General features: G+C 43.0%; 1 protein-coding gene across 1 annotated transcript; it reads left to right on the top strand.

Annotated features, from left to right (window-relative positions):
• The first annotated feature begins 367 nt into the window (after nt 1-367).
• On the top strand, nt 368-13,176 carry cdk2 (cyclin-dependent kinase 2). Its single transcript, XM_039747315.1, has 7 exons — nt 368-664; nt 1,994-2,071; nt 2,266-2,386; nt 8,545-8,715; nt 9,519-9,620; nt 11,927-12,130; nt 12,456-13,176. The coding sequence occupies exons 1-7, from the start codon at nt 549-551 to the stop codon at nt 12,558-12,560; spliced, it is 897 nt and encodes a 298-aa protein (XP_039603249.1). The 5' UTR covers nt 368-548; the 3' UTR covers nt 12,561-13,176.

Raw genomic sequence — 13,176 nt, 5'->3', positions numbered from 1 at the left:
TAATGGTGCCTCCAAAAAAACTACACGTTGAAGGAAAACAGGCATTATGTTCTTGCGTTGTGAAAGAATAACTTGACCATAAATATTTAAACGAATTTCTTCTGTCTGGTGTTATTAGCTTACTCTAACAACATCCACCACAGAATGGCATCGAAACACCTATGAATGTATAAAGACAGAGGTCTCCGCACATAAGGACGCAATAAAGGTGGAGCTATGTAAATACAAGACGTCAAGCGACCTACGAGAGGCGCTTTTATGTAACAACAGCCAATGGTAGGGTCTTCTTCGGTCTTCCCCTTCAATTACCGCCGGATTTTGTCCAATCGCTAAGTTAATCGGGAGTGGCTTTTGAAGATTCTCGCCGGAAGGCGTGGTCTCGCGAACGCGGGAACAAACGGACGCTTCCACTTTGTTACGGCGGGACAGCCTTGTGTTTATCAAAGTAAAAAGTTTTGAGTTTGATCCCGCTGCGCACTGACTGCCTCCGGCGTAAACGAAAAGTTTGAGTAAGAACTCCGCCCGTCAGCTGGCGACCTCTGGGGGTGATGGAGGCTTTTCATAAAGTTGAGAAGATCGGTGAGGGGACTTACGGAGTGGTGTACAAGGCCAAAAACAAAGTGACGGGCGAGACGGTGGCGCTGAAGAAGATTCGTTTGGACGCGTGAGTGCCTCTCAGTTAGCGCTAGAAAGCCCGCGAGAGTGAGCTTTCTAGACAACAACAACAAAAAAACACGCAAGCGCGTCACAATAGCCACTTGCATTACTCGCCTCCTAGCCGACTCCTGTCTCTAAACTTGAACTTCTGCAATATTTAGGAAAGCCTTCTGTGCTTGAGTGTCTTTCTACCTGTGCCTACGGTCTTTGATGTCGCGGTTTTTTCCGCTGTTTAAGCGGTGTTTGCCAGTGTCGCTCTTGTGTTTGAATTGCGGATGTGCCTTAGTATGAATATGCTTCAGTTGGTAGTGGTGGCCAGGGGGGCGAACATATGTCCCTGCTGTTAAGAGTTTTCCATCTGTCTCTGTCCTCCGTTGTTGTATTGATTACATCTGTCTACTTGTCTTTTGAAAGGAGGGGGAGTTTGTCTCTTGTTGAGAGTGGTATTCATTCACCAGTCTGTCTATGTTGTTGGCGAGGGAGGGGCATCCCTTTGTACTGTTGAGCGAGGCCGGCGTGTTCCAGTTGTTAGTCGGGACTCAAGTTGGAGTAGAACTTAAATTTTATATAAATTTGGTGTACTTCCCTTTCACGCACATTTTGAGGCTCAGTTAAGAGTTAATCAACCTGCCACCTGCATGTCCTATCTGGTAAGGGAGCTCAATACACTGTTGCTGCCTTTTTATACTGTCCTACCATCTCATGGTGACCATTTCAGAAAAAATAAAGCAAATTAATTTTTTGTTAAGAGTTCAAATATTTTTTCTTTCAAGAGTTATGGAAATGTTTCTGTTATCACAAAATACACATCATCTTCAAAATCTAATTTATCCTGTGTTTTTTCCTGAATAAATATTAAGTATTATTTGACTAACGCACTTCTTTGTATTACAATTATAGTATATTTTATTTAGACCAGTGCAGTTTTTACTTATGGAATGCATAGTTGCTACAAATTAATTTAAACAACCTGATGTGTCATATTTACATTATGAGTAAAGTATGGTGTGAATTTGTTAAAGCGTATGCAAGATGCAATACCATTATTGGACTGGAACACTTTTTACTTTATCAAAGCCTGAGCATTGGATAAAGCTAAAAATTCACAGCAGTCTTTCTTTCAGTGTCTTAAATGCATACACCAAAGTTTGTAAACTTCAAAGCAATAGTTTGACTTATGTTGGTATTGGTGTTAGAAACTTTAAAAGGCTTAACAAGTTCAGGTTATCATAAAAACATCATAAGAATTGGTTGATAAGAAAGAGAACAGAAGTGACTACCATGTTCATCTTTATATAGGTTTTCGTAAATTTCCACGCTGTTTTCTTTGTCACAGGGAGACAGAGGGAGTTCCAAGTACCGCTATCAGAGAAATCTCGCTACTGAAGGAACTGAATCACCCCAATATTGTCAGGTGAGAGTCCAGCGTGCTGTTTTTTTTTTAAACAGCAAGTCTATGAAGTATTGTACCATGCATGTATAGCCTTCTGATACAGCAGCTTCCCATCTCAGCTCAGGATGAGTGCTGTACTGACTGATATTATGTCTCCTTTCCACTCCCATTAAATTTTAATCTTTTAATTGTAGTTTGCATGCGTCTCTCCCTAGGCTGCATGATGTCATTCACACAGAGAATAAACTTTACCTTGTCTTCGAGTTCCTCCATCAGGACTTGAAGAAATTCATGGATTCATCTAACGTCAGAGGTATCCCTCTGCCTCTCATCAAGGTGAGTGTGAATAATTCAGCTGGTCACAGGGCACTTTTGTTTTTGACTAGACTTGTCAAATAGAGGTTTCGGCATGATTTTATGGTCTGATGCCAAAGTTTCTACACCAAAATAATTTGATATGAACACTATAATGGGGCTGTCAAATTAGCGAAAAACTAAGGTTCGAATATTCAAATTAAAAACAAGTATTCGGATACACTTTAACTCAGATTAATGATTCTGTGCATTACATGTATGTTTATACCTGCTTTTCCTATACTTTATTATTATGGTAACAACTGCAGTAGCAGCCACAGCAGGATCAAACAGCAACAGCGGGAAAAAAAAATCCTAGTGGTACTCAGGCAAGTGTTTTTTAAATATGTAAGCACCAACAAAATCTGTTTAGCATGTTTGGTGAGAAAGCTTTATTCATGACCCATGTCACTCACTCTATGTCATGTGCCCTGTGCCTTCACAAAAAGTGGTTTCCCCCTGCCTCTTTCTCAACCCTGCTTCCCATTTATCACAGCAGCAGCAAGACATGTCACAATACGTTTGTAGCAGGACACCAGCTGAGTGCTACAAAGAGGACCTGTGCAACATTGTCATAAGTGGTTCATGCTTTATAGATGCAATGCAATTAGAAAAGTAAAAATAATAATGTAGTGAAAGGCATGTTGGGGTTTAAAATGCATTTTGTTGTTGCCTTTATGGCTCGCTGTCCTGACGAGGATTGGGAGGGATGCAGGTAGAACCGGCTCTATCTTTCTTGCTGCCCTAGGCTAAGGTGAAGATGTTGCACCCAAATAATATAGTCTTGGAAGGTTTTTCCTGTACAGATATTTATGGAGGGAATCCCCTTGTTGTTTTGAGCGCAGTGGTACACACAAATTATATCAAAGGGCGAAGGGGTGGGGGCGTTCATTTTGCTTCCTCTTTAGAGTTTAGAGCTGCACAATGTTACAAAGGTATTCTATTAAAAATGTGGTGGTGTGGGTAGGGTGGATTTTATCCATCCATCCATCCTCTTCCGCTTATCCGAGTTTGGGTCGAGGGGGCAGCAGCTTAAGCAGAGAGGCCCAGACTTCCCTCTCCCCGGCCACTTCTTCCAGCTCTTCCGGGAGAATCCCAAGGCGTTCCCAGGCCAGCCGGGAGACACAGTCCCTCCAGCGCGTCCTGGGTCTTCCCCGGGGCCTCCTCCCGGTTGGACGTGCCCGGAACACCTTACCAGGAGGCATCCTGATCAGATGCCCGAGCCACCTCATCTGACTCCTCTCGATGCGGAGGAGCAGCGGCTCTACTCTGAGCCCCTCCCGGATGACTGAGCTTCTCACCCTATCTTTAAGGGAAAGCCCAGACACCCTGCGGAGGAAACTCATTTCAGCCGCTTGTATTCGATCTCGTTCTTTGGTCACTACCCATAGCTCATGACCATAGGTGAGGGTAGGAGCGTAGATCAACTGGTAAATTGAGAGCTTTGCCTTACGGCTCAGCTCCTTTTCACCATGACAGACCAATGCAGAGCCCGCATCACTGCAGATGCCGCACCGATCCGCCTGTCGATCTTACACTCCATTCTTCCCTCACTCGTGGACAAGACCCCGAGATACTTGAACTCCTCCACTTGGGGCAGGATCTCTCCCCAACCCTGAGAGGGCACTCCACCCTTTTCCGGCTGAGGACCATGGTCTCGGATTTGGAGGTGCTGATTCTCATCCCAGCCGCTTCACACTCAGCTGCGAACCGATCCAGAGAGCTGAAGATCACGGCCTGATGAAGCAAACAGGACAACATCATCTGCAAAAGCAGTGACCCAATCCTGAGTCCACCAAACCGGACCCCTTCAACACCCTGGCTGCGCCTAGAAATTCTGTCCATAAAGTTATGAACAGAATGGTGACAAAGGGCAGCCCTGGCGGAGTCCAACTCTCACTGGAAGCGGGCTCGACTTACTGCGGCAATGCGGACCAAGCTCTGACACGGTTGTACAGAGACCGAACAGCTCTTATCAGGGGTCCGGTACCCCATACTCCCGAGCACCCCCACAGGATTCCCGAGGGACACGGTCAATGCCTTTTCCAAGTCCACAAAACACATGTAGACCGGTCGGGCAAACTCCCATGCACCCTCCAGGACTCTGCTAAGGGTGAAGAGCTGGTCCACTGTTCCGCGACCAGGACAAAACCACACTGTTCCTCCTGAATCCGAGGTTCACTATCCACGGACCCTCCTCTCCAGAACCCCGAATAGACTTTTCCAGGGAGGCTGAGGAGTGTGATCCCTCTATAGTTGGAACACACCCTCCGGTCCCCTTTTAAAGAGGGGACCACCACCCCGTCTGCCAATCCAGAGGCACTGTCCCGATGTCCATGCGATGTTGCAGAGGCGTGTCAACCAAGACAGTCCTACAACATCCAGAGCCTTAAGGAACTCGGCGTATCTCATCCACCCCGGGCCCTGCCACCAAGGAGTTTTTTGACCACCTCGGTGACTTCAGTCCCAGAGATGGGAGAGCCCACCTCAGAGTCCCCAGGCTCTGCTTCCTCATTGGAAGGCATGTTAGTGGGATTGAGGAGGTCTTGAAGTACTCCTCCCACCGACCCTAGCGTCAGTGAGGTCAGCAGCGCACCATCCCACCATATACGGTGTTGACACTGCACTGCTTCCCCTCCTGAGGCGCGGACGGTGGACCAGAATCTCCTCGAAGCCGTCCAAAGTCGTTCTCCATGGCCTCCAAACTCCTCCCATGCCCGAGTTTTGCCTCAGCAACAACGAAGCCGTTCGCTTGGCCTGCGGTACCTATCAGCTGCCTCCAGAGACCCACAGGACAAAAAGGTCCTATAGGACTCCTTCTTCAGCTTGACGGCATCCCTCACGCGGTGTCCACCAGCGGGTTGGGGATTGCCGCCACGACAGGCACCGACCACCTTGCGGCCACAGCTCCGGTCAGCCGCCTCAACAATAGAGGCGGAACATGGCCCATTCGACTCAATGTCCCCACCTCCCTCGGGACGTGGTTGAAGTTCTGCCGGAGGTGGGAGTTGAAGCTACTTCTGACAGGGGACTCTGCCAGCCGTTCCCAGCAGACCCTCACAACACGTTTGGGCCTACCAGGTCTGACCGGCATCTTCCCCCACCATCGAAGCCAACTCACCACCAGGTGGTGATCAGTTGACAGCTCCGCCCCTCTCTTCACCCGAGTGTCCAAGACATATGGCCGCAAGTCCGACGACACGACCACAAAGTCGATCATCGACCTGAGGCCTAGGGTGTCCTGGTGCCAAGTGCACATATGAACACCCTTATGCTTGAACATGGTGTTCGTTATGGACAATCCGTGACGAGCACAGAAGTCCAATAACAAAACACCGCTCGGGTTCAGATCGGGGGGGCCATTCCTCCCAATCACGCCCTTCCAGGTCTCACTGGCATTGCCCGTGAGCATTGAAGTCTCCCAGCAAAACGAGGGAATCCCAGAAGGTATGCCCTCTAGCAACCCTCCAGAGACTCCAAAAGGGTGGATACTCCAAACTGCTGTTCGGTGCATACGCACAAACAACAGTCAGGACCCTTCCCCAGCCCCCCAAAGAAGGCGGAGGGAGGCCACCCTCTCGTCCACCGGGGTAAACCCCAATGCACAGGCTCCAGTCGGGGGCAATAAGTATGCCCACACCTGCTTGGCCTCTCACCGGGGGCAACTCCAGAGTGGTAGAGAGTCCAGCCCCTCTCAAGGAGATTGGTTCCAGAGTCCAAGCTGTGCGTCGAGGTGAGTCCGACTATATCTAGCGGAACCTCTCGACCTCGCAAGCACTAGCTCAGGCTCCTTCCCCTTCAGAGAGGTGACATTCCACGTCCCAAGAGCCAGTTTCTGTAGCCGAGGATCAGACCGCCAAGGTCCCGCCTTCGCCACCACCCAACTCACACTGCACCCAACCTCCTTGGCCCCTCCCATAGGTGGTGAGCCCATGGGGAGGAGGACCCACGTTACCTCTTCGGGCTGTGCCCGGCAGCCCCATGGGTGCAGGCCCGGCCACCAGGCCTCGCCATCGAGCCCCACCTCCAGGCCTGGCTCCAGAGGGGGGCCCCGGTGACCCGCGTCCGGGCAAGGGAAAACGTCGTCCAAGGTTTTTATTCTTCATCAGAGGTTTATTGATGAATTTGGTGGATTTTATGTCAACAAAATGCTGCTCTGTCAAAACTTTGACACCCTAGGCAATTGCCTATTTTGCCTGTAGTTTGGGCCCAAAGTTTGCATACACCTTGGTTAAAACTTTCAAACTCAAAATTCCCCTGCTTCACACATGTCACGTTATCAAACAGTGTTAAGAGAATTAGTGTATCTACTTAATTTCCATAAGCGCTTTTCTCCAAAATAATAATTGTCAGATTTACTTCAACTTTTAATCACTATCACACTTTAATAACTGTATATGCATCCAAATTGTAATGCTAATTTTATTTGGCTTCTACAGTATATTTCTTGGTTGATCCAATGAATTATAAAAATGGTTTAGAATGTACCTCTTATCTAGAATTTGTTTATCTTCATTTATTTTAATATATGTGATTTTTTTTTTTTTTTAGTTAATCAGACTGTCACCTTATTTTTGCTGATGCATTTTGTTCAGCCAAAGGTGCATCAGACACTCTATCTTGCTAAACAAGATTTTGCATGTGGCTTTGCATGTTATTCTGCTATTTGTTGACAGGCATTCTTTATAGAGTGAATATTGCCACCTGTAATCAGTTGTGGAATTGAAAAGTTGAGCATTTTTGCTTTCATGCAAGTGAAATCACAATACCAAATTAAGGAGTTCAAATAAAGAATCAACCTTATTGAGATATTAGTAGAGACATTTTCATTCTTTTAAAGAAAAACACGTAATTGTGCTTCTTGTTGTCTTGCTTTTACTTTCATGTCTGTGAATTCAAACATTGCTTAAAAGGTCTCCAAAGATTAAAATAATTATTGCAGATTTAACTTATAATTGCACCTATAAGAGTGCTTGGCAAGAAACAGGTTAATTTTTATTTATTTTTTTATAAAGAATTGCTATTACCCAATGGGATGCATTAATATAGTTACTAGAAAATGTAGCTGCTGTTATATAACTATTATGGCAATGTTATGCTTTTTTTGAGTTACCTTTATATTATATTTGCTAGTTTCTAAAGTTGAGATGTGTTTCATATGAACAAGTTTATGAGAAGTCAAAACAAAGTGACACTATTTATTGGCTATAAGGGCCTGAGCTGCCTCGAAAACTTGCATATTGTACTCTGTCACTCCGTTCAGTTAGCCAAAAAGGTGTAATTTTGATTTACTTCACATTGCTTCCATTAATGGGTAATATGGTATAACACCCTACAACTATATGAATAAGTTGAAATTGGATGCCAGTGTTATACAGATTGGCATAATACAGCTGCAACGAAAATCTATAGACACTTTGGGCTGCAACGAAAATATATAGACACTTTGGGCCATGTGAGAAAAGTTAGAGTTCAAGAGCTGGTCAAAAAATTTAAATTGTACAGTTTTGCTGGTAGTACAGTGAGAAATTCAGCATGGTTGGGGGGAGCAACCCAAGGACCTCTATTTTACATGCAAGTAATAATTTACATTATAGAGAGACCCCTGTGGATAGGCAATATACCCAGCATCTGTCCTATGTATGTGCTGAAACCAACGCAATCTCACCCCTCTGACTTTGTCCCCAAACTGTCCAACCTGAGCTGACCCTCTAATATACTCATTTCTAATACTGTCCATCCTGGTCACACCCAGTACAAGTCTTAACAACCTTAACTATGCCATTATAATACTAAGAAGACTAAAAAGAATGAGTGTCTCTCTCTCTCTCTCTCTCTTCTCTCTCTCTCTCTAAAATTTTTCATTAATGTACAAACAGATGAATTGACCAAAGTTTTTATATTTTTTGTTAGCATTTTAACTGTGAGAAAAGGCACTGTGTAAAAAAGATATCACTAAGGAGAGAGATCACTGTGCTACATAACAATTTGTATAAGGATATTTAACAGTCATGTTTTTTTTTCTGTTCTCCTAATTCTGGGCTTATAATATTGTGCCATGGTGGAGCTATTCTCTAGCCCCAAGGCTCCAGCTTATTGTCTGTTTATAACACTTTTTCAACACTGTCTTCTGTCTGCAGAGTTACCTATGGCAGCTGTTGCAGGGGCTTGCCTTTTGCCACTCTCATCGTGTCTTGCATCGTGATCTCAAACCACAAAATTTACTTATCAATGCTGAAGGTGCCATCAAGCTGGCGGATTTTGGCTTGGCCAGGGCATTTGGGGTTCCTGTTCGCACCTACACCCATGAGGTAAGGAAAATTTAATAAGTAGTCACCAGTAGTGTGTGGCTTTAATGTGAGGCAGGGAAAGTTGATGGCAGCATGAAAAGTGTACAATATAGTTTTATAAACTAATTGTAGCACATATGTGGCTGAACAGGAAAGCCCTCCCTCACAAAGTGTGATATTTGTGCAATGTTAGGTACTTCTGCATTGCCTGTTCAAAGAGCTATATAGTAGTTAAGGGTATGCATCTGAGAATTGCTGTTTCTAGCAAAGTTTGTACTGTAGCAACTTAGCTAAGGACTTTTAGATGTAAAAGCCTCTCTATAACCAGACCAGTTATTATTTATTGAATCTACAATATGCTGTATTCCATGCCAGTTTGATAGTATCTCCTGCTGTATTCCATGGATAATATTTCCTGTAGGCAACTGTGGTACTAGATTCTTAGGAATATGTTGCAGTTTTGGTTGGGGTGGCTCATAATGCAAGTTTGGGAGTCTACAAATATGGTATTAGAAGTGTTTAAACCTGTGATGTGTATAGTTGACAATGACTTTAATTTCACTAATTTAATCATTGTGTATTCAGACCAGTCAATTTAAAAAATAGGCGCAAGCCTTAAATCAATCCAGCATAGAATAATGACCATCCCAGGCCACTTTCAAACACACACCTACACTCGCAAGGGGCCATCCAAGGTAGATCTACTTATCACTTGACTAGTTCAGATGATGGAAGATATAAAATAGAAAACTATGGCAAATAGTAAAACTCCTTGTAGATATGTATAGTATGAAATACACATCTGTTGTTCCTTCTCTGCGCAGGTGGTGACACTATGGTACCGACCCCCTGAGATTCTGTTGGGTTGTAAATACTACTCCACAGCCGTCGATATCTGGAGTCTGGGATGCATCTTTGCTGAAATGGTAGGAGTTTCTGTATTGTTTGTCTGTTGGGTTTGTAATATTTGTATTTTCAATGGATTTATATATTCAAACAGAAGTATATTTGTACCTTATTTTACATTTTATCTTTGGAATTTTATCTGAATATCCCCAAACATCATCCATTCTTAGACCTTCAGTTATATCAGCCAGGAACATTCTGCTAGCTGATGGTTATATTGTTTTGACACACAGGGAACTCTTTGTTAAGCCTGTGGTTGTGCAAATCTTGTGCTGTCCTGTGCACAACTCGGGATATGAGCACCCTGGGGCATCAAGTCATAAATGCACATGCTTTTTCACCTTTATATAATACAGCTTTGCTCAATGGATTTGTCTGCTGTTAGATATTTGCTTAATTTTTTCTCTTATATTCTGCGACAGTTCTTTATGCATGTTTCTGCTAGGATGACACTACAGTACTCGTTCAGGCCTTGTTATTTGTGTGAGCACAAGGTTATGAGTGACCTCTTAAAAACACCTGGGAATCCTTAAACATAGTTGGTGCAAATGCTCAAAAAATTACCTTGAAATAAATAATACCTCAAAAGTAACCTTTACTTACACTTGATTTTCAAGTAAATCCCATTTTATACCACACTCATTATTTTCTGAGGTTTACATCACTTTTGCCTTGGGGTAAAAAGTTTCCTTTTCCAATGAGAGGAATATTTGTTCTTGATGTGGGCTGATTCATAGAATGCCAATGTGATACTTCAGTGGTGATCCAGTAATGCTCTCTCAACTGACCCTGGCATACTGGCCTCTGGGGATACAAAGCACGTGGTAGTAAACAAAGGTCTTTTCTAAAAGAGACTGCCGTGTGAGGCCCACTTTGACGTATGTCTACGTATGCCACTATGCTCATGCATACTAGTGCTGGCGACAGTTGGTGAATATGATTGCAAAAGAAGTGGATGACTGAACGCAAAGAATTTACACTATATAGTACAAGACATGTAACAAATGGGAAGATCCATTTAGTTCACTAATCATGTTTAGCTAGTTAATAACTATGTTGCCCAGACAAACTTAAAATATTGTCAAGGGTTTTTCTTCAAGTATGTGACTCATTAGTGTTTTTTTTTTTGTTTTTTTTTCGGTTTGATATGAACCTTTGCAGAAATTGTAAATTGCACTTCCCCTTAATTTCCAGCAGTGTCCATGATTCACTGTTTAGCTGAAAGAATTCATATGGAAATATGGTCCTCTCAAAAGTTGATGTTTAATTCACATAGGCGTGCACCTTGGCGCTCTTTTCTGTACTGTAGCAGCTATGCTTTTTGTTTGCATGAGGGTAAGAACTGTATACAGTATACCAGATAAGGTTTCACTAGTGAACTACATGTCTGAGCATAGTATCTTGTGATTTATTCAATAGATATTTTTGCAATATAACCTAATATTTTATCAGCCTTTTTATTTGTTTCTGTATATTCCCTATCTGATAAGATTGTTTCAGCTGTATCCTTGGTATTTGCTATTTCTTCTAGTGTCGTCTGTTAATTTCGCACATTTATTATCTCCGTTTGAATCAAGCCCTTTAACATAAATATCAAAGTGTAATGGTTCAAGCACAGATGGGTGAACCTTGCTACATGTGGAACATTCTTCTCCTAACCATATTCTTTGCTTCTGCCCCTTGAATTAACGTGAAATCCAGATGTTATTTACCTCTAATGTCAGTAAATTATAGTTTCAAAGTTAGTCTTTGGCATAGTGTGGTATCAAAAGCTTTTAGAAAGTCTTAAGTAAATCATGCCATACATGTTGCGTTTGTCTACTGCTTCACTTGTCTGTGCAAAAAAAAAATCAAAATTATTTTCTATGATAGTCCAGGAAATGATTGTCTAGCCTCCTAGGTCAAATGGTTTAAGTGAAATTCCCACCCTGAGCATGTGGTTGCCACTGTATTTCAGATTAGTGGGAACTGTAAGGATGCTGAATGTTAGACTGGCCATTTATTAATTAAGACCAGAGTTTTATTTTATTGCATGTTAAGCTATGCACTTCCCTGCCATAAAATACTGGATCTTGTGTCTTGTCTGTTTTTGTATATGGGGACTTTTAAAAATTTTTATTTAAAGAGATAATGCTCATATAAAGTACTGTGGGTTTGTTACCCCCAATGAAATGAACTGTATTAGGATTTATACTTGTCAGTGAAATATAATTATGTGAAATGACTCCTATAATTTCTACAAACACATTTCTTTTGGGGCTGCCTGCTGAGCTTAAAAATTAAACTGCTACTTTAAGCCCCTTTTTTTCCTTAACTTTTCATCTAGGTCACACGTAGGGCATTGTTTCCAGGTGACTCAGAAATCGACCAACTCTTTCGTATCTTTCGGACCCTGGGTACACCAGATGAGACAGTGTGGCCGGGTGTCACCTCCATGCCAGACTACAAATCCACATTTCCCAAGTGGGCTCGACAGGACTTGAGTAAAGTGGCTCCACCACTTGATGAAGATGGTCAGGATCTCCTTGCAGTAAGTAATTAGCTGGCAAGTTTCAGAAACTTTGGGCAATGCCAGCAATTATCTTGCATGTACTTTTTCTCTCCCAGTGTTAATATTTGGGCATGTTTATTAAATAAAAATGTTGGTTGCACATCTATCTGATCAATGGGCTGTACACTTGTCAAACTTTGTAGATGCTTTTAACTACTTAGCCACCCAGTTTGTAGTTTGATTTCTGAATTTGAGCTTCCTTCATGTACTGCAGCTGGGTGCTGTTTAGACGTAGTGTGTGCACATGTGTGTCTTTCATTTAGACCCATTACCCTCACCTCTTTCTTTATTTAACTTTTTTTAGCAAATGCTGCAGTATGACCCCAACAAGAGGATCTCCGCGAAAAATGCACTACTGCACCGTTTTTTTCGAGATGTTACCATGCCTGTTCCATACTTGCGTCCGTAAGGTGAATGCTTGGAGATGGACATGTTGGCCAGCATCAGAATAATCTCTTCACTGACTGAGAAGAGCTTCTAAGTCTCTCTGTTCATAAAGCTAACTGGTCAGGTGTTTCCAATGCTGGGGGACCAACAGAGCAAAAAGATATTGTGGCTTGTCTCAGCCCACTTTGGATTCCTGGAGTGAAAGGGAAGTATCGTAGTGCATTCCATTGCAGCCTGTCTGTTCTATGGCTGTCATGAATCCCGACTGCTAGGATTTGATTTGATTTGTATGACTTGATTAGATTAAGATTTTAAGCTTCAAAAGGGAGTGGGTATGGGTTTGTGTTATATTGCACTCCCATTATATAGATAGATCTCAATGTTTGAGAACTCATATTCATACTCTCTTTTTAAAAGTGGGTTAGGGTTTAAAAGGTGCGTTTTTGATTTTGCAGAATCGCATACATATTGTGGGTGGGTGGAGTGGGCAGGTCTTTACTGTTTATCTTTAGCAGTGACTCAAAAATTAGAAATGTGTTTCTTTGTTTTAAAGGAGCTGTTTGCAATGGGTTAGACTGTGGCTTATTAAGGCCACCTGTGCACCACCAGGAGAAATAAAACTGTTCTTGTTTTGTCTT

The sequence above is a fragment of the Polypterus senegalus genome, chromosome 3 (assembly GCF_016835505.1).
Source record: "Polypterus senegalus isolate Bchr_013 chromosome 3, ASM1683550v1, whole genome shotgun sequence".
Lineage (NCBI taxonomy): Eukaryota > Metazoa > Chordata > Cladistia > Polypteriformes > Polypteridae > Polypterus > Polypterus senegalus.
Note: the sequence above shows the minus strand (reverse complement) of the source record. Positions and strands in the feature narration are given on the sequence as shown.

Bases quoted from the DNA above. Each gene is read 5' to 3' on its own strand.
- cdk2 (XM_039747315.1), top strand. From the start codon at position 549: ATGGAGGCTTTTCATAAAGTTGAGAAGATCGGTGAGGGGACTTACGGA. The intron at 665-1,993 runs GTGAGTGCCTCT...TCTTTGTCACAG, and splicing joins AAGAAGATTCGTTTGGACGC to GGAGACAGAGGGAGTTCCAA. The intron at 12,131-12,455 runs GTAAGTAATTAG...AACTTTTTTTAG, and splicing joins ATGGTCAGGATCTCCTTGCA to CAAATGCTGCAGTATGACCC.